Consider the following 21812-nt stretch of genomic DNA (forward strand, 5'->3'; position numbering starts at 1 on the left):
AAGCAACCTCCAAGGCTGCAGAATTATAAGTTTCAGAGGAGTACAGCCCTGTTCTGCCTCAGATAAAATACTCCTGATTTGCATCCTCGTAGAGCGCCTGCTAACGCACACATTTGCCACGATTTAAGTCTTTTAAAGAAGGGGGAAAGCCATTTGTAGATATTTTAGAGAGAGAGAGAGAGAGAGGGAGAGCCCCTGCAGCTCTTCTGAGTGCTGAGAGAGGTACAAACGTGGGAGGAATTCAATGAATGGCTAAACCCCACAAATCCAGGAGAAAACATGCTGAGCAGTCACTAATGGTGCATTAAGCACATAATCCCAGCAGGGTGGGGTTGGAAAGGATCTCTGGAGATCATCCAGTCCAACCTCCTCTGCTACAGCAGGGGCACCCACAGCAGCTTGCCCAGGATCACAATGGTCAGGGGGATCTGGAAGCTCTCCAGACAAGGAGACTCCACAACCTCTCTGGGCAGCCTGCTCCAGGCCTCCAGCACCCTCACAACAAAGAATTTTCTCCTCCTGTTCAGGTGGAACCTCCTGGGTTCCAGTTTGTGCTCATTGCCCCTTGTCCTGTCCCTGGGCACCACTGACAAGAGTCTGGCCCCATCCTCTTGCCCCCCACAGGTCCTTTAGCTCTTGCTGAGCATTGCTCAGCTCCCCTCTGGGGCTGCTCTTCTGCAGGCTCACCAGCCCCAGGGCTCTCAGCCTTTCCTCCTCACAGAGATGCTCCAGGTCCCTCAGCATCTCTGTAGCCTCTAGTGGACTGTCTCCAGTAGTTCCCTGTCTCCTTTGAACGGGGAAACCCAGACCTGGACCCAGTCCTCCAGCTGTGTCCTCAGTAGAGCAGAGTAAAAGGGAAGATGAGCCTCCCTCCACCTGCTGGTCACATTCCATGCAACCTGGGAGACCATTTGCCTTCTTGGCCACGAGGTCACATTGCTAGCTAATTGGGTTCTTGTTTCCCAGCACTCTCAGGTCTTTCCATGGAGCAGCTCCCCAGGAGGTCATCCCCTCACCTCTACTGGTCCAGGGGGTTGCCCCTCCCTGGGACTGTGGTACCACCAAGTCCAAGGATGCTGTTTACTGGAGGGAGTGGTTCATTTGGCTGGTGGGTCTCCCTCACAGGGCATATCACTTTCCACCACCTCCACCTCCAGAACAAGTTTTGAAAGTCTTTTTGTTCTGGTTCTGAGCAGGGACAAGATGATGACTGTGGTGGCACTTGCGAGTTAATTTAATAACACAAAGTGACGCCCAACTGGAGCACTGGCAATTTGAGAGAGTAATGGATTGTCACTTTGAGCTGGAAAGAGCTTCTTAGATGATTTTAGAAGTCTTTTGCATATTTATTTTGCCCCACTTTAAATAAATTTGGGTAAGATTTATCTCGTTAGCTCCAAACGCGAGTCCCTCTTGGCCTGATTGAGGAAACAAATTAGACTTTGCAAACATTGGGAAGACTAAATCAATACATTAATATTTAGGGGACATTAAAGAGGTTTATTAAACAGGAAAAGAAAAAAAAAAAAAAAAGGGGGCCTTAAGTGGTACTTTGGAAAATATTACCCTTGTTTAAAGAAAAAAATATAGCTTGCTGCTGCTGACTGAGTCTGTAACTCTCATTTCCACAGATAACTGAATTATGGATGTGCACATCCTACAAAGTGGAGATTACATGCAGAAATGAGGTGATCCAATCAGAGGATCAGGATTGTTTGGGTTGGAAAAGACTTCTCAGACCACTGAGTACAACCTTCAACCCAACCCCACCACGACCATTAATCCACATCCCACAGTGCCATGCCCACACTTTGCTTGGACACCTCCAGGGATGGTGACTCCACCACTTTCCTGGGCAGCCTGTTCCAATGCCTGACCACTCTTGCAGCAAAGGAATTGTTCTTCATGTCCAACCTAAGCCTCCTCATTGTTAGGAAGACCACAGTCACAAGCCCCCCTCACCAACGCTGTGATTGCTCCTATCCCACCAAATCTCCCAGGAACCAACATCCAGAACACCAATCACTCTCCCTGGACAGTCCACCTACCAACACCTTCTCCTCATCCTGCATTCAAATTCACACCTGGGTAAGTGGTATTTGCCTACCATTGCAGAAGTGATCTCCCTTAGCTGGGGTGTTTGTTTTTTCCTTCCTGGGATCAAATCAAGTGTGTGAATAAGCAGAACAAAGGTCTCCCCAGGCCCTCATTTCACCAGATTAAATAAAGAAACCTCTTCCATATGGGTTTATATTCTCCTAATGAATGTCTTTAATTGTGTCTCTGTTCTTCCTGAAAGCTGCTTGGAGCCAGGTGGGGGTGGGTTGCTTCTCCCAAGGAACAAGCAACAGGACAAGAGGAAATAACCTCAAGTTGCACCAAGAAAGGTTTAGGCTGGACACAGGGAACAATTTCTTCCCCAAAAGGATTGCCAAGGCCTGGGATGGGCACCCAGGGCAGTGGTGAATTCCTCATCCCTGGGGAGGTTTCAAAACTATGGAGATGTGGTGCTGAGGGCCATGGCTTAGTGATGACTTGGCAGTGCTGGGTTAAGGGGTTGATTTGATGATCTTAGTGGTCTCTTCCAAACAAAATGACTCTCTGATTCTCTGACTCTAATGATCCTGATAGCCCTTCCTTGGTGGCTGAGGTCCTTCTGAACACTCTGTTCTAGCCTCTCCTTCCATGGAGCCCAGCTTGCTCTTTCCCCACACACTACAAGAGTATCATGACCACATCCTGACCCATGGTGAGAATGGGAACCTTTGAACTGTGACCTGTCCCTCTGCCCCACAGCAAAACTCATTCTCAAGGACACTGGTGAAGATATCTTAACATTCTTGTAAATGGAAAGGGAAACAGGGCTTGGAGGATGCAATTTAATTATCCATAGAATAAATGTCAGGTTAGGAACAGCAGAAATTGCAACCTTTTTGCTGGAAAAATGATGAGCAGCATCGTGTGGTGAGAGGGGTTTCATTGTGTGGCTTCAGGCTGGCAAACATCTGACAGGTAAATCATCTGCAGCTCATGACTTTGCAGATCAAGCATCTGGCACCAGGCTGGACTGAGTTGATTACAAACTCCTACCTTCTAAACTTCTAATTAATTACTTTGCAATTCTCACTTCACCTTAATAAGGTGACTGAAATAGAGTTTGCCTCATCCTTGTCCTCTCTTTCATCTGGTTTTCTTTCCCTGGTGTAATTGCAGGCTAAGGACACACCAGGGGCTTTTTCTTTTAATCATAGGATTGCTTGGATTGGAAAAGACCTCTAAGATCAAGTACAAACATAAACCCACCACCACCAGAGTCATTACTCATGTCCCAAAGTGCCATGGCCACACTTTCCTTGAATACCCCCAGGAATGGTGACTCCACCACCTCCCTGGGCAGCCTGTTCCAATGCCTGAGCACTCTTGCAGGAAAGGAATTGTTCCTTGTGTTCAGCCTGCACCTCCCCTGGCACAGTTTGAGGCTATTTCCTCTCATCCTGTTGCCTGATGCTAAGGACAAGAGACCATCTCCACCCCATTCTAACCTCCTTTCAGGGAGCTATAGAAAGCCAGAAGGTCTCCCCTCCACCTCCTTTCCTCCAGGCTGAAAATCCCCAGTTCCCTCAGCTGCTCCTCACCAGACCCTTCAGCAGCCTTGTTTCCTTTTTTGACTTATTAACTCTTTTGATCCATTTCCTTGGTACACAAACATGTCACTATGTCATGAGTAGCAGTGATCTAGATTTCACTTGGTGCTCTCCTAAACACATTGAGAAAGGATTTGGGAGCCTGAAATTCAGCTTCAAGCTCTGCCAGAAATTCATGACTGACTGTGCTCAAACTCCATTGTGTTTGACTGCTCCCTTTATCTGCGTCTGGCTGCTCCCTTTATCTGTGTATGGGACAGGGATGGTGCAGCTTCTTGTTCTCCTCAGCCATGGTTCCCTACTGGTCATGTTACTTGTCTGTGTCCTACTCATTGAAATGAATCACTAACTTCCTGAAGCCCAGCATGTTTGGGTTGGAAGGGACCTCTGGAGATCACCCAGTCCAACCCCTCTGCTGAAGCAGGGGCACCCACAGCAGCTTGCCCAGGATCACAATGTCTGGGGGGGCTTGGAAGCTCTCCAGACAAGGAGACTCTACAACCTCTCTGGGCAGCCTGCTGCAGGGCTCCAGCACCCTCACAACAAGGAATTTTCTCTTTCTGTTCATCTGGAACCTCCTGCATTCCAGTTTGTGCCTGTTGCCCCTTGTCCTCTCTCTGGGCACCACTGAAGATAGTCTGGCCCCTTTCTCTTGCCCTCCACCATTTACATATTGATCAGCATTGGTTAAGGCATCTTTAACCCATTAAAATGTCTTTGTTCTCTGCAAGGTTTCCATCAATACGTTCAGAAATTGTCAGCCCAAGCTGCAGAGAAGAAGACATTGAAAAGGAGAGCTCTTGGGTCTGTGTACAGAGGGACCTCACAAAGGATGAAAGAGAGAAAGCTGGATTTACTCAGCTTTTGAAGTGGAGTTTCACAGCAAATAGGTTTACAATATGGAGTCTGAGCCTATTTGGGAACTTTTGGCCAGCCAGAAGTCTTCTCCTTGTTTAATTTGTGCCACAATGCACGCATCCCAGCTCCTCCAGCTCTGCTCTTTCTAGAAGGAGAACATCTTCTTTCAACATCACTCCACAGAAGGCAGCCTGTAGGGCAGAGGAATTTGAAAAGGCTGCGGGTTTGCTTTCAAATCTTCCTTTTTCTCCTGGTATTTGATGTGCTGCTGTAGCTCTGCTGCTGCTCAGTAATGCAGTGTAAAAGGAAACCCAACCCTGGAATGATGCTAGGCTGGCAGACCTGGTTTTGCCTTCATTCATTTCTCCCCAGCAGCAGAGGTTGTTTCTAATCTGGAAACATAAAGCCACGAACAATACTAAAAGGAAACATAAAATTGCTTCCATAAAGTGTTGTTCTCTCATCCCTGTGAACCCTCCCCAGCAGGAGAGGCTGTGTCAGCTTACAGCACCAATTAGCTGGTTGATGGTCCCTATACAGTCTCAGAGAGGTCAATCTCCATCTCAAAGGAGGTATGAATCTTGCATCCTCACCTCCCCTGCCTCAGCCTAGGGAAGGTGAAGTGATGGCTTTATTAGCAGTGTAAGTAGGAAGTGACCTGATTAGAAGTGCTGACACCCACAAGTCCACCAGATCTAGAATGAGAGCACAAAGTGTGATGTGGGCATCCAACTCCGCTGGTGTGACTCACACCTGAGCCATGGAGTGTCCATAGAATCACAGAATCTCCTGACTGGAAAAGAACTCAGGACTAGAGGAAATGGTTTCAAGCTGTGCCAGGGGAGGGTCAGGCTGGATGCTAGGAAATACTTCTTCTCAGAGAGGGTTTCAGACACTGGAGTGGTCTGTCCAGGGCAGTGGGAAAGTCACTATTCCTGGAGGTGTTTAAGGAGAGTGTGGACCTGGCACTTAGGGTTGTCCCTTCAGTGCTGGGTCAGAAGTTGGACTGGATGGTCTCTTCCAACCAGATGTTTTCTGTGTTTCTGTGATTCTCTGACCTTAAGATCATCAAGTCCAACCATAACCTAACATCCGCCTGTATACAACTGCCAGACTACCTCCTTGAGCTCCTCATCAGCACTGCCAGGTCACCACTAAACCACATCCCTCAGCACCATGTATTCATAGCTCTGAAACCCCTCCAGGGATGGGGACTCCACCACTGCCCTGGGCAGCCTGGGCCAGCTCCCAATATTTTTGGTGATGAAGTTTCTTCTCATATCCAACCCAAACCCCCCCTGGGGCAACTTGAGGCCGTTTGCTCTCATCCTATCACTTGTTACACAGGAGAAGAGACCAACTCCCACCCGGCTCCAGCCTCCTTTCAGGGAGTTGTAGAGAGCCAGAAGGTCTCCCTTCAACCTCCTCTTGTCCAGACTAAACAACCCCAGCTCCCTCAGCCACTTCATTGCACAGATGATGATTATTGATATCTACTGCAATCACTCAAAAGCAGATTATGATACTGTTGTACTTGGTGACATCTTCCCATCTTCTGCAAGTCATTCTGAAACAGAAGATGGTGAGTGCTCAGAGGATGAGAGCACAAAGTGTGATGTGGGCATCAAACTCCACTGGTGTGACTCACACCTGAGCCACAGAGTATCCATAGAATCACAGAATCCTAGAATCAGTCAGGGTTGGAAGGGAGCACAAGGATCATCCAGTTCCAACCCCCCTGCCATGCCCAGGGACACCTCACACTACAGCAGGCTGGCCAGAGCCTCATCCAGCCTGGCTGCAAACACCTCCAGGGATGGGGCCTCAACCACCTCCCTGCACAACCCATTCCAGGCTCTCACCACTCTCCTGGGCAAGAACTTCTTCCTTATGTTCAGTCTGAATCTCCCCACTTCCAGCTTGATTCCATTCCCCCCAGTCCTGGCACTCCCTGAGAGCCTAAAAAGTCCCTCCCCAGCTTTCTTGGAGCCCCCTTCAGATCCTGGAAGGCCACAAGAAGGTCACCTCAGAGCCTTCTCTTCTCCACACTGAACAGCCCCAGCTCTTTCAGTCTCTCACAGAATCTCCTGATTGGAAAAGACCTCAGGACTAGAGGAAATGGTTTCAAGCTGTGGCAGGGGAGGTTCAGGCTGGATGCTAGGAAATATTGTGGTCAGAGTTTAAGCTCTCAGATCATCAGCCAGCCCAAGCCACACTCCTGCTTTAACCTTCATTCCCTACTCAGGACCTGAATCTAGTGAAAAAACTTCCAAAGTCCAGCACATGCCTGCATGGAATCCCAACATGTTGGGGAGGTGGGAAGGGACCTCTAGAGATCCCAGTAGTGGCAGTCTCATCATGGTGAAGATTGGAAGGGACCTGTGGAAATCATCTAGTCCAACCCTGCTGCTAAAGCAGGGGCACCCACAGCAGCTTGCCCAGGATCACAATGCCTAGATGGTTTGGAATCTCTCCAGAGACCATCTGGTCTTGTAGACCATGGAGAGCTAAAGATCCAGGGGTTAAGAACAATTTGAGAAGCAATCCATACAGCTTATTTCATAGAATCATAGGATGGTTTCAGGTGGAAGGAATGTTAGACATCACCCAGTTCCAATCCCCTGCCATGGACAGGGACACCTTCTACTAGCCCAGGCTGCTTCAAGGCCTCATCCAACCTGGCCTTGAACACCTCCAGGGAGGGGACACCCAAAGCCTTCCTGGGAAATCTCTTCCAGTGCCTCAGTGAGGGCTTTTGGCAGGACAGATGGATGAATAGAGATCACCATTTCTATTCTTCTGCTCTACATTCACTGCTTCATTACTCATAAAGATGCAAAAGAAGGTGTTAATGATGATTACAGCCAAGACTAATAAGTGAAACCCTGAGGTCATGCTTTGCATTCCTGAAGACCCAATGGCAATCGCTTCGTAGCGATGCAGATTTGGAACTCCTGAGTTATTATTTCTCTGTACACTCCTCGTTAGCCTAATTGATTTGAAGCTCCTGTTTCCATATTTTATCCATGCAATTAATTCCCATTTTTTTTTTTAATTTTAATTATTTAGCCTCTTCCATGGAGGTATTAACTACGAGGGAGACAATCAGAAATACAGATTATTATTCATGCCGAAACAACGTCATAAATATTATCTCTGTGAATCTCAAACCCTTCTTTCTGCAGCACTGGAAAACCCTCAGAGTGAATGAAAGCCTCCATGAGAGTGGATTCTTCATGTCAGCAACACTGGGAGCTTAGTGTATGGAATATTTGTGTATGGAATATTTGTGTAAAACCAACTTATTTTGTCTTCCCTTGTTTGTTTTCGTTGGAATTCATTCAAATTAAATTGCTGAAGCCAATAGAATTTCTGTTTCTGCACAATCCTGGCTTTCCCTTCTTCCTCCCCCCCCCCCCCACTCCCCCCTCCCCGAATCACCACATTGGAAGAGACCTTCAAGATCACCTAATCCAACTTTCAAGATCATCTAACCCAACCTTCAGCCCAGCCCTTCAAGGTCACCACTAAGAGTATGAGTTAATTTTTATTCCAATAGTTCTCTTAATTCTAATTTCAAGCTAATGAGGTAATTCTTGGAATTATAACAAGGAGTTAAACCTGATTTTGGCCAAGCTGAAGACTCCTCTGAGGTGATAAACTACTTGCAGGTAAACAGAGTTAATGGCATGGTCAGTCTACTGCTACATAAATCCAAGGGGGAAGGGAGGAAAGGAAAAAAGGAAAAGAAAGAAAAGGGGGAAAGAAAGGGGGGGAAAAGAAAGCAAGAAAAAAGGGAAAGCAGAAAGGAAGGGGAGAGGACAGGAGAGGAAGGGAGGGGAAAAAAGAAAGCAAGAAAAAAAGGGAAAGAAGAAAGAAAGGGGAAAGGATAGGAGGAGAAGGGAGGGGGAAAAGGAAATCAAGAAAAAAGGGAAAGGAGAAAGGAAGGGGAGAGGATAGGAGGGGAAGGGAGGGGGGAAAAAGAAGGCAAGAAAAAGGGGAAAGGAGAAAGAAGGGAGAGGATAGGAGGGGAAGGAAGGGGATTGGAGGAGTGGGGAGGGGAGGGGAAGGGAGAGGACAGGGGAGGGCAAGGAAGGGGAAAGGAGGGGAGGGGGAAGGGAAGGGAAGGGAAGGGAAGGGAAGGGAAGGGAAGGGAAGGGAAGGGAAGGGAAGGGAAGGGAAGGGAAGGGAAGGGAAGGGAAGGGAAGGGAAGGGAAGGGAAGGGAAGGGAAGGGAAGGGAAGGGAAGGGAAGGGAAGGGAAGGGAAGGGAAGGGAAGGGAAGGGAAAGGAAGGGAAGGGAAGAGAAAGGAAGGGAAGGGAAGGGAAGGGAATGGATGCATACAAGGACAGAAGGCAGGAAGGCAACAAACCTTTATCACATGCTTAGCCATTATTTCCCGCATATCAACCCCGATCCCGCCAGTGCCCCCCCAGTGGCGGTGGTCTGACCAGGTACCTTGCACTGTGAGGTGCACCTGCATGGTTCGAGGGGTGTGTGAGGTCTGCACAGAGCAGGTGTAGGGCCCGTCGTCTGTCACGTCCACGTCCTGTATCTGCAGGCTGTACTCCCTCCTGTTGGCGGTGGCGATGGAAACGCGCGGGTCCACCGACCACTTGTCGCTCCCTGCGAAGATGATGCTCGAGCGATTCAGCCAGGCCCCTTTGGAAGCTCCATCCTCCAAGTAACACCTGGGAAAGGAGGTGAAACCAGCAGCCTGAGCACACAGGAGCCTCTCAGCACCCTGAACTTGCTGTCGAATTTTAGACTGAGTACAGCAGGAATCACAGAATGCACCCCCAAAGGGCATCTTGGCCAACCCCCTGCCCAGCAGGGACACCTCCACCTGGAGCAGATTGCTCAGGGCCACATCAGGTTTGGCCTTGAATTCTCCTGGGATGGAGTCTCCATCACATCCCTGGGCAACCTGTTCCAGTTTTCCACCACTTTCATTGTGAAGAACTTCCTCCTGATGTCCAACCTAAATATCTCCTGCTCCAGTTTCAAACAGTTGCCCTTCACTCTATCACCACAGATCCTTCTAGACAGTCCCTCCCCAGCCTTCCTGTAGATCCCCTTCAGATACTGGAATTCTGCTCCAAGGTCTCTCTGGAGCCTTCTCCTCTGCAGGCTGAACAGCCCAAATTCTCACAGCCTGTCCTCTCAGAAGGGATGCCCCAGCCCTCTGATCATCTTTTTGCCTCCTCTGGAACCCACACCAGCAGGTCCATGTCTCTCTTGTGTTGGGGGCCCCAGAGCTGGAAACAGCACTTCTGGTGAGGTCTCACCAGAGCAGAGTGGCAGAATCACCTCTCTCCATCTGCTGGCCACACTGCTTTTGATGCAGTCCAGGAAGCCACTGAACTTGGCTGCAAGTGCCCCATTGCTGGCTCACATCCAGCTTCTCATCCACCAACATCCCTAAATCCTGCTCTCAATCTCATCATCCCTCAGCCTGTACTGATATTAAGGATTGCCCCAACCCAGGTGCAGGACCTTGCACTCCACCTTATTAAAACTCATGAGGTTCTCTTTAGCTGACTTCTCCAGCCTGTCTAGGTCCCTCTGGAAAATATTAGACTTAACCCCCCCTCCAACTTGAGTAATTTCTTAATTCACAAATCATCTCCCAACCAAAAGCTTCTCTTGTCAGCAGATAATAAACAGAAATAAGTGACCCTTTGCCCTCCTCTGGACCCATTCCAGCACCTCATTGTACTTCTTGGAGTGAGGATGTATTTATCATAGTGAGTATTATGCCATACCTCACTTTTTCTTATTTTTTCTTTTTCTTTTTTTTTTCCTTTTTTGCCTTTTTCCTGTTTTCTTTTTTCTTTTTTTTTCTTTTTTCTTTTCTCTTTTTTCCTTTTTCCCTTTTTTCTTTTTTTATTCTTTTTTCAGTTATCATTAGACCAATAACCCAAAATAGTGCTCCTCAGGGTTTAACAGTCCCTTTAACCCGAGCTCAGTGACTAACACCACCCTATGATCAGAAGATGCACCCCAGATCCCTTTACTTCCTAATTTTAGTGCAAAAATACTCTTCCATAAAGACTTTGTTCTGGTTTTGGTTTTGTTGTGGGCTTTTTGTTTGTTTGTTTGTCTGTTTGTTGGTTGTTGTTGGTTTTCTTTTTGCTGTTTTGTTTTTAGTTTGTCAGAAGAACAGCTGGAGAATGAAAAAAAATGGAGATCTGAGGAGCTTGACAGCATTTCTACACAGTGTCTTGAGGGCTTGAACACAAGAACCAGAGATTGTGATGGAATTCTGGGCTGAATGCACCACAAGGTGTCTGAAACCAATCAGCTGAGAAGCAGAAAGAGCAAGGTATATATTGCAAAATCTCATTTGTAGCCTGTTTCCCCCATCTGCAGAATCAAAACCCAGCAGGAGTATTAAAGGTCACTGTTAATTGAAAATCCTTTCTCTAGATAAGCAACCATGAGAAACAAAGCCACCCAGGCACGAAGGAGAAGAAGCTCTGCTCGGGTGATGAGGAACTGCAGTGTGCTGCTCCTGTCAGCATCCTGCAGCATAAATTAGGAAACAGACATCATTTCTCTCCTAGAATCCCAGAATCCCCATCAAGGCAAAGGTCAGAAGGGACCTCTGGAAATCATCCAGTCCAACCCCCTTGCTAAAGCAGGGGCACCCACAGCAGCTTGCCCTGGATCAAAACAGCCTTTGGAAGCTCTCTGGAGAAGCAGACTCCATAATCTCTCCGAGCAGCCTGCTCCAGGGCTCCAGTGCCTGCACACCAAAGAATTTTCTCTTCCTATTCAGAAGGAATCTTCTGGGTTGCAGTGTGTGTCTGTTGTTCCTTTTCCTGTCACTGGGCACTGCTGAGAAGAGTCTGGCCCCATCCTCTTGCCCCCCACAGGTCCTTTAGCTGTTTCTGAGCATTGAGAAGAGTTTTATCACTTGTTCACTGGGAGAAGAGTGAACAAGTGATAGAACTCTTCTCAGTGCTCAGACTTCCTTCCATGGAATAGTAGAGAGCCAGAAGGTCTCCCTTCAGCCTCCTATTCTCCAGGCTAACAAATAATGTAAAGAAAACCAGTAAACATCAGAAGAGCACAGGACTGTGTGATGTATGAGAGAACAAGAAGAGGACAAACACTGGAGATGCTTCAAGGACCACCTTGACACAGAAAAGGCAATCCAGGAGCTTCAATTAACAAACAGAAGGTGATGTGACATGAGTGAGCATCAGAAATGTGGTACCAGGAATGTGAAGACTGAAGCAGGTAATTCTGAGGCCCAAGGTTGAATTTAAAATCTTGAGCAGAGTTGAATTTAAGATCTTGAGCACAGTTGAATTTAAGATCTTGAGCAGCCTGGTCTAATGGAAGCTATCCCTGCCCATGGCAGGGAGGGTTGAAACTAGGTGGTCTTTAAGGTCCCTTCCAACCCAAACTTTTCCATGAATATCAGAATCTATGAACTTCAGAGGCTGAAGGATGGTAACACAAAGTGCAACAGGCTAGTGTGACATTTTTAGTTGCTAACAAGGTTTTTCTAGATGAAGGAGAGCCAAGAGAAGAAGAGAGCACAGCAGGTCTCAGCTCTTTGATAAAACATTAAAATAACCCAACTTTGGAACCTGTTGGGTGGGAGAAAAATGGGGATTTCATGGTTTAAGCATGTGGTGGCATTGTCTAAGGGGTGGGGGGAGGAAAAAAATGACATCTCTTTTAGGAGGGTCTCTTTTAGAAGGAAGAAACTAGAAGCACCAGGCTGAAATTCTTCAGCAATGGATCATGAATGTAAATGTTCATTTAATTAATGATCTCAACATGAGACCTGAAAGAGTTCCGAGAGAAGCTGAGGATGGAAAAGGATAAAGAATGGGGAGTTTGTATAGCAGAGAATTGGGAAGCAGCACTTTGAGCTCCGTGCAGCCCTGCAGGAGCAGTTTTGAGGGGCTTGGTTCCTTTCTGGTCGTCTTTTGGGGAAGGCAAGGAGCCACTTTCAAAGTCTTATGAATATTTTCAAACTGATTCTAATGAACAGAAGACTGGGGAGAAGCAGAGACACCACTGATTCACTGATGTTTCTCAACAATGTGTTTCTTTCCTACTGGTTTTTCTGTACCAGCTGGAGGCAGTCAGTGATAAATGAGGTTTTTTTGGAGGTGGCCTGTGGTGTCAGTGAACATTTACTTTCTCACTTCACTCCCTCAGTGTTTGTAGACATACACAACAACCAAAAACATTTACACAGAAGGAAGGGACCTCTGGACATCATCCAGCCCAACTCCCCCTGCTGAAGCAGAGGCATCCACATCAGCTTTCCTAGGATCAAAATGGCCAGGTGGCTCTGGAAGCTTTCCAAAGAAGGAGAGTCCACAACCTCTTTGAGCAGCCTGCTCCAGGGCTCCAGTGCCTTCACACCAAAAGCTTTCTCCTCCTGTTCAGGTGGAACCTTCTGGGTTCCAGTTTGTACCCATTGCTCGTTTCCCTGTCCCTGGGCACCACTGAGAAGAGTCTGGCCACATCTTCTTGCCCCAGTAAGTCCTCCAGCTCTTGCTGAGCATTCAGCAGATCCCCTCTCCCCTCCTGCTCTTCTGCAGGCTCACCAGCCCCAGGGCTCTCAGCCTTTCCTTCTCACGGAGATGCTCCAAGCCTCTCAGCATCTCTGGAGTCTCCATGGGACACTCTCCAATAATTCCCTGTCTCTCTTGAACTGTGACACCCAGAACTGCACCCAGTCCTCCAGCTGGGGCAGAGTGGAAGGAGAGAGATTAGAGTAGAGTAGAGTAGAGTAGAGTAGAGTAAAGTAAAATAGAGTAGAGGTAAAGTGGAGAAGAATAGAGTGGAGTGTAGAGGCATGGAGTGGAGTGGAGTAGGAGTAGACTAGGGTAGAGTCAAGTAGAGTAGAGCAGAGTAGAGTAGGATATGGTTGAGTAGAGTAGAGCAGAGTAGTAGAGAGCACTATGGCTTCTTCCCACAAAGGAGAAAACCAGCACACAAAATGAACCTCAAATTCCCTGATGTCTGTGCAGTTGGGAAAATAAAAAAATAACATTCTTGAAGAGAAAAGGGAAGGGAAGGGAAGGGAAGGGAAGGGAAGGGAAGGGAAGGGAAGGGAAGGGAAGGGAAGGGAAGGGAAGGGAAGGGAAGGGAAGGGAAGGGAAGGGAAGGGAAGGGAAGGGAAGGGAAGGGAAGGGAAGGGAAGGGAAGGGAAGGGAAGGGAAGGGAAGGGAAGGGAAGGGAAGGGAAGGGAAGGGAAGGGAAGAGGAGGGGAGGGGAGGAGAAGGGAAGGGGAGGAGAGAGGAGGGGAGGGGAGGGGAGGGGAGGGGAGGGGAGGGGAGGGGAGGGGAGGGGAGGGGAGGGAGGGAAGGGAAGGGGAGGGGAGGGGAGGGGAGGGGAGGGAGGGGAGGGGAGGGGAGGGGAGGGGAGGGGAGGGGAGGGAGGGGAGGGGAGGGGAGGGGAGGGAGGGGAGGGGAGGGGAGGGGAGGAGAGGAGAGGGAGAGGGAGGAGAGAGGAGAGAGGAAGAGAAGAGAAGAGAAGAGAAGAGAAGAGAAGAGAAGAGAAGAGAAGAGAAGAGAAGAGAAGAGAAGAGAAGAGAAGAGAAGAGAAGAGAAGAGAAGAGAGGAAAAGAAAAAAGAAAAGAAAAGAAAAGAAAAGAAAAGAAAAGAAAAGAAAAGAAACTAAAAGAAAAGAAAAGAAAAGAAAAGAAAAGAAAATAAAAGAAAAGAACAGAAAAGAAAAGAAAAGAAAAGAAAAGAAAAAAGAAAAGAAAAGAAAAGAAAAAAGAAAAGAAAAGAAAAGAAAAGAAAAAATAAAAGAAAAGAAAAGAGAAAATGCAGAAGTTTTAGATTATTCATTAAAAAAGAACTGAGTTCTGCAGTCCCTGCCAATGCCAGGGGTTTGGATGATCTTTAAGGTCCCTTCCAACCCAATCCATTCTGTGATTCCATGAAACACAAAGCCACAGGGAGTCTAAGGTGGGAAGGGCAGGAAGGCCATGACAGGAGGTCCAATGCATCCTCCCAACCTCCTCATGCCACCTTCTCCAAAAAAGCCCAAATATTCCCCCCAGAATGCCTCATTTAAACACAAGCCTTTTGCTGGTGGGGTTTTCCTGCTGTGAGAAGAAGGAAGTAGAGCAGAGCAGGAGGGAACAAGGAGACCTCTTGCTGTTCTCCTTGAAATGCACTTAAAACCTCTTCCTAAAATAAACAAGGAATTTCACTTTATTAATTTCTAGGTGCGTGGGTACCAAGGCTGGAGAAGAAAACCTTAAATCAATTTTCCTTTCTTTCCTGCTAATTAGGAATGAGTCTGCAGAGTACAATCACCATAGAAAACGTGAAGCCCAAGGACTAAAAATGGAACAGATGTTTGCATGCTGGGAGAGATTTTTCAAGTTTGATGGGAAAATAAATCTCAAAATGTGGCTCTAAAACTGCAACAAGGAGAAAACATCTCAGTTGTGCCCAGACCCTGACAAAGCATGTGGTGGTGTGGAGCACACCAGCTTCCAACTCAAGATGATTCTTCAGGTGAGGAGCTCTGAAAACAGGGTAAAGGTTTTGAGGGAGTAACACCCCATCAGGCTGTGCTGGAGTTCAGAGACCTGGACAGGCTGGAGAGTTGAGGGAGATGAACTTTGTGAAGCTCAACAGGAGCAAAAGTAGAGGCCAGCCCCTGGGGAGGAATAACATTAACATCTCCAGGCAGGTTTGGAATATGTCCAGAGAAAGACACTCCACAACCTCTCTGGGCAGCCTGCTCTGGGGCTCCAGCACCCTCACACTAAAGAAGTTTCTCCTCTTGTTCAGATGGAATCTCCTGGGTTTCAGTTTGTGCCCGTTGCCCCTTGTCCTGTCACTGGGTCCCATCCTCTCATCCCCGACCCTTTAGCTCTTGTTGAGCATTGCTCAGATCCCCTCTCAGGCTGCTCTTCTCCAGGCTGAATAGCCCCAGGTGTCTCAGCCTTCCCTCACCAGACAGATGTTCCAGTCCCTTTATCATTTTTGCAGCCTCCCTTTGACTCTCTCCAACATTTCCTTGCCCTTCTTGAACTGGGGAGCCCAGAACTGGACACAATAATCCAGATGTGGCCTCCCCAGGGCAGAGCAGACAGGAGGAAAACCTCCCTTGACCTGCTGGCCATGCTTCTCTTAATGCTCCCCAGGAGACCACTGCCCTTCTTGGCCACAAGAACACATTGTTGTCCTGTGGATAACTTCTTGTCCACCAGGACTCCAAGGTCCTTTTTCCATGGAGTTGCTTTCCAGCAGGTCAGCTCCTGATCTGTGGTGGTGCAGGGGATGATTTCTCCCCAGGTGAAGCCCTTGTTGAACTTCATGTGGCTCCTTACACGTACAGAATAGAGAGGAAATCATTCATTGAGAAGATGACATCCAGTAGCAACTCCAAATATTAGTGACCTTCCCTTCTGCTAATTTTTGGTTCTTTTTGCACTCCCTGCAGCTTGTTTGTTTGATTGATCTTGTTTTGGTTTTGCTTGGTTGGTTTTGATTTTGTTTTATTTTTGTTTGTTTGGTTTTGGTTTTCTTTTGTTTTAATTTTTTTTTCTTTTGTTTTTGTTTTTTTTTTGTTTGTTTTGTTTGTTTGTTTTTCAATGTAATATAACAAAAAAAGTCTACGCAGGGCATCAATTACTTTCAGAAGTTATTAACAACCCTGCAGCACAATTAAAGAAATCACAACAGTCATGAAAGGAAAGTCACTTTTGCTCCTTTTTTACCTTTTTTTTTTTTTTATCATCTTCACAGTCTCACGGTCTCACACTGTATCAGAGGTTGGAAGGGACCTCCAGAGATCATCAGGTCCAACCCCCTGCCAGAGCAGCAGCACTTAGGGTAGTCTGCACAGGAATGCAGCCAGGGGGGGTTGGAAAGGCTCCAGAGAAGGAGACTCCACAACCCCCCTGGGCAGCCTGCTCCAGGGCTCTGGCACCCTCACTGCAAAGAAGTTTCTCCTCATGGTGAGCTGAAATCTTCTCTGTTCAACTTTGAACCCATTGTTCCCTGTCCTATCCCTGTGACCCACCCAAAAGAGCCTGGCCCCCTCCCCTTGACACCCACCCCTCACACATTGAGAGACATTGATCAGATCCCCTCTCAGCCTTCTCTTCTCCAGACTAAACAGCCCCAGGGCTCTCAGGCTCTCTTCCCAGGGGAGATGCTCAAGTCCCCTAAGCATCCTCCTGGCTCTTGGGAAAATATTGATTAAACTATGGTTGAACTCAGAAGTTAATTACTCTCTTTTTAAACCCTGAAGTTTTGGGACAAAAAACAAGACAAAACAAAAAAGGAATAATTTGGTTTTTAACTGATGATTGTAATCAGGAATTCTCTCCTCAACAAGCATAAAAGAAAAAAATAGATTTTCATGTTGGCTGTTGTAGAGGGTTGAAGGGATTTTATTATTCTCCTGGCCATTATTAATGGGGATGATCTTCTCTAATTTGTAAGCACAGAAAAATATGGCCTCACCAAGAGTCCTCCAAGGTTTTAATCCTCTTTTTGTGTGTGTGTGTGTGTGCTACCTCCCACTTTCCAAGCTCTTCAGTCTATTATTTCCCCCTAATTAAAGTGTAGACCCTATCAATCTTGGTGAAAACAGTTCCTCTCTGTTGCTTAATTAAAACTGTTCACAGTGGAGCTTCACCACAGCTTCTGTAGCCCAGCCAAGGTTGGAGCTCCCACCTCACTGTCCTTGAAACCATCTGCAGGGGGTTGCACACAAAGCTTTCCCATGTTCCATGTATCAACATGGATGGTGGATATGTCCATCTCCAAACAGACTTCACTAAGAGGAGCTGGGACATGGGCTAGTGGTCATGGAGGTGTTGGATAGAAGGTTGGATGAAGATCCCTGGAGGTGTTCAAGGCCAGGTCAGGTAGGGCCTTGAGCAACCTGGTCTAGCAGAAGGTGTCCCTTGGGGTTGGAACTAGATGGTCTTTCAGCTCCCTTCCAACCTAAACCATTCTATGTATCTATGAATCTTAGAGGTCTTTTCCAACCAAAACAATTCCACGATTCTAAAATACTAGGAAAAAACACAGAAAGGGTTCTCAGGCATTGGAAGCTGCTGCCCAGGGTGGTGGTGGTGTCACCCTGGAGGTGTTTAAAATATGTGGTGCTGAGGGAAGTGGTTTAGTGGGATTGTGAGCTCTAGGTGAGCAGTTGCACTTGATGGTCTCAAAGGTCTCTTGCAACCTCAACACTTCTATGGTTTTCTCCAGTTAGCACTTGGGCAGCACTGAGAATGAGAAGAATCTTCGTTCAGGTAGGTCCTCAAGCTCCTGTTATCCCCATCTCTTGTGCAGCCTGACTCAGCAAAGCTAAAATGATGAGTAACTTAAAACCTAGAATTGTCTACCTAAAGTCACAGAATCAGAATCAATCAATCAATCAATCAGTAAGGTTGGAAAAGACCTCAAGGGTCATCGAAGTCCAACCTGTCACCCAGGACCTCGTGACTACTAAACCAGGGCACCAAGTTCAACCCCATACAACCCTGTAAATGCACCCCTCCAGCCCCATGGGCCTCCATTTAGTGCTCCCACCTCACCCATTTCTGCTCTGCCACCTTCCCAGGCAGGACCACAGAGGTGAACAAGAGGATCAGAGAATCATAGAATTGTCTGGGTTGGAAAAAAACCTCTAAGATCATTGAGCCAAACCACCATCCCAGCACCACCATGGCCATTAAGCTATGTCCCAAAGAGCAACCTCCACACATTGCCTGAAAACCTCCCTGGGCAGCCTATTCCAATGCCTGACCACTCTTGCAGGAAAGAAATTGTTCCTCATGTCCAACCTGAACCACCTCTGGTGCAATTTCAGGCCCTTTCCTCTCTCTGATCCCACAGATCTGACTGCCTTGGGTTGAAAGTGACCCTCTAAGTTCCTAAGAACAATCCCAGGAACTCATTTTTCTCCACTGTCTGAGGGATCATTTCCATCATTCAATTTCTTCTTTCTTTTTTTTCTTACAATTCAAAAAAACCATTTTTAAAAGGTAAGGTCCACATTCCAGGTCAGACCATGACCCATTCCTGTGCAGGCTGCACCTCTAAGCCAAACCATCCTGCTGCATCTCATGCAGGTTAAAAGTCCCATCTCATGGACAGCAAATCCTGGAATCCTTTCTCTTCCCTGAAAACCTCAAAGAATTTGACTTGTGATTTTTTTTTCCCTGGGTTTATATAACTGGTGCTTTGGGTGCTGGAGGAGCCAAGTGAAACCTCCAGCAGGGCTGACAGCCTCCTCCTTCCCACCACCCTGCAGTGGGTGAGTGTTCACCAGAGCAGATGTGAAGCACTTCATGTTGTTGCTTACTACAGCATCTCCCATTTCCTAGGGAGATTGGTTTTGGCATTGAGTTATAGCCACTTTGCTGAGAACACAGCAAAGCTCTGCACAGAGCAGTGTTTTGTAGGACTTCTCTGCTTCAGAGGAGATTGGCTTGGAGCTAAGCAGCCAGTAGGGAGAGAAGTGAGTGGGTCAGGGCTCAGCCTAGAAATCCCCCCCAGAAGTTCAGAACATGAAATGTTGCATCCAAGCTCCAAAGTCAGAAAATCACATCAGAAATCTGCTTAAGAATATTGGCAAAGTCTTTTTACTGATGGTCTGTGTGGTGCTGTTGCCCTGCTGGAGGGAAGGGATCCATCCTGAGGGACTTGGACAGGCTGCTGGAGAGGTGGCAACCTCATGAAGTTCAACAAGGTCAAGCACAAGATCCTGCAGCTGGGCCAGGGAAAGGCCAAGCACAAATGCGGGCTGAGCAGAGAATGGGTAGAGAGCAGTGCTGAGGAGAAGGACTTGGGGTGCTGGTGGGTGAAAAGCTGGGCATGAGCTGGCACCAGGCTGATCCTCAGCAGTGTTGGTACCAGGTGGAGGGAGGGGATCCTGTCCCTCTGTTCTGCTCTACTGAGAATCCCCCTGCAGTGCTGGGGCCAGCTCTGGAGTCCTCAGCACAGCAGAGACATGGACCTGTGGGAGTGAGGCCAGAGGAAGCCACAGCAATGCTGGGAGGGCTGGAAGCCTTCTGCTAGGAGACCAGGCTGAGAGAGTTCATAGATTCATAGAATGGTTTAGGTTGGAAGCTCATCTGGTTCCAACCTCCCTGCCATGGGCAGGGACACCTTCCACTAGAGCAGGCTGCTCAAGCACTCATCCAGCCTGGCCTTGGATACCTCCAGGGAGGAGGCATCTACAACATCCCTGGGCAACCTGTTCCAGTGTCTAACCACCCTCACTAGAAAGAATTTCTTGCTAACCTCCAGTCTAAATCTCCCCTCTCCTAGCTGAAAGAAAGACCTAAGACTTTCTTATACACAAGATTAGGTTGTAAAACTCTTAATCTCAAGCAGAGATCTCTTTATGAAACATGCCAATGTCATATTTTTTTTCCTGCAGAGGGAGACTCTCCTGTGGGAAACAGGAGAGAAATATGCACAGAAGGTTTCTGGCAGTGCTGATGAACAGGAGATCTGGAACACAGAGGAGACAAGGAGATGTTTCAAACCATCCTGAGAAGGTTCAAAAGCAGAAGCCAAAGCTCTGCCTCACAGCAGCCAAACCACACATAAAGCAAGCAGCCTGGCTTTGCTTTGCCTGGTGTCTCCATGGTGTCAAAGTTCTTAGAAAGAATCACAGAATCATAGAGCTGTGGAGGCTGGAAGAGACCTTTGAGGTCATCAAGTCCAACTGCATGCCCAAAGCTCACAATTCCACCACTGCTGCTAAGCCACTGCTGCTAAACCCTGTCCCTCAGCATCACATCCACACAGCTTTTAACCACCTCCAGGGATGGTGACTCCACCACCTCCCTGGGAATCCTATTTCAGATGGTGAGTCCATCACTTCCATGGGCAGCCTGTTTCAATGGCCACAAAGCTTGGAGAAGGACAGCAGCACCCAGCTGAGTTGGGATGAACCTGCACCTTCCCAGTATCAGCTCACCCCAGGTGCTGAGCCACCAGTCCCCTCCTGACCACACCAAATGCAGCCTGAGCTCCTGTCAGCTGCATTTCTGACATCTCACCAGTTAAGTTTGGGTTAAAGAAAGGTGGTTCTAAAGGGTTGGAGTTTTGATTTCAGCTTCTTTCTCTCTCTCTCCCTTCCTCCTGGTGGAAAAGGACCTGGGGGTGTTGGCTGAAGGTGGGCTGGCTGAAGATGAGCCAGTGTGTGCCCAGGTGGCCAAGAAAGCAAACAGCATCCTGGCCTGGATCAGCAATAGTGTGGCCAGCAGGACCAGGGCAGGGATTGTCCCTCTGGACTGGGCACTGGTGAAGCCACACCTTGAATACAGTTTTGAGCCCCTCACTCCAAGAAGGACCTTGAGGGTCTCAAGCAGGTCCAGAGAAGGACAATGAAGCTGGTGAAGGGTCTGGAGAACAGGGCTGGGGAGGAGAAGCTGAGGGACATGGGGTTGTTTAGTCTGGAGAAGAGGAGGCTGAGAGGAGACCTCCTTGCTCTTTACAACTCATCAGGTCCAACCTGATGAGCTATGTCATGGTATCTCCTCCTTGCCCAAGCTGCCCAGATTAGAAACAGCTGAGTTGTCCTACCCAGCATTGGCAGTCCAACAATTCATTTAGCTCTGCATCAATACAGCTCTCCCTAATGACATCCTTCAGAAGCAGATGTTCTCCACACCAACCACCCTCTCTCTCTTTCCTGCCACCCTCAGCACTCAATGGCATCACTTTCTGAACCAGCAGCTCCAAACTGGAGATCTGCAAACTTAGGGAGAATCCAGGGTAATTCATTAAATATTTGCTGACCTCTGGACTTTTCCAAGAGGAGCAGAGAACAGCCTGAGCTTTTCATCTGGCATGTTGCCCTAGGTAAATGAGGAGATGTGCTACCTGAATTTTCCTTGGTGATTAGCATAATTAACCTCCCTGCTCTGCTCCCAGGCCACTTCCACTACTCCAGAGAAGAAACCTACAGTCTATTGAGCATGTCCTGGTCTAGCAGAAGGTGACCCTGTCCCTGGCAGGGGAGGTTTGACTAGATGATCCTTAAGGTGCCTTCCACCACAAACCAGTCTGTGAGGTGTGTTTTGGTCTCTTCTACCTAATATCAGGTGAAAGAACAACAGGAAATTGCCACAAGTTACCCCAGGGGAGGTTTAGATTGGACACAAGGAACAATTTCTTTCCTGCAAGAGTGGTCAGGCATGGGAACAGGCTGCCCAGGGAAGTGGTGGAGTCACCACCCCTGGAGGTACTAAAGAAACTTTTGGCCATGGCACTGTGTGACCAAGGGCAGGGTCCTGCAGCTGGGTGGAGGCAATCCCAAGCACTAATCCAGGCTGGGCAGG

At 47.9% G+C, this 21812-nt stretch overlaps 1 protein-coding gene across 2 annotated transcripts in view; it reads right to left on the minus strand.

The window, feature by feature from the left end:
• The window catches only part of NEGR1 (neuronal growth regulator 1), a 270314-nt gene that overhangs the window by 131095 nt on the left and 117407 nt on the right, over positions 1 to 21812 (minus strand). For both annotated transcript variants that reach the window (XM_054383953.1, XM_054383952.1), the window contains exon 2: positions 8960 to 9192. In XM_054383953.1, the coding sequence (XP_054239928.1) occupies positions 8960 to 9192 (233 nt within the window). The remainder of the gene's footprint in view (positions 1 to 8959; positions 9193 to 21812) is intronic.

Source organism: Indicator indicator, chromosome 10, assembly GCF_027791375.1.
Source record: "Indicator indicator isolate 239-I01 chromosome 10, UM_Iind_1.1, whole genome shotgun sequence".
NCBI classification, from domain to species: Eukaryota; Metazoa; Chordata; class Aves; order Piciformes; family Indicatoridae; genus Indicator; species Indicator indicator.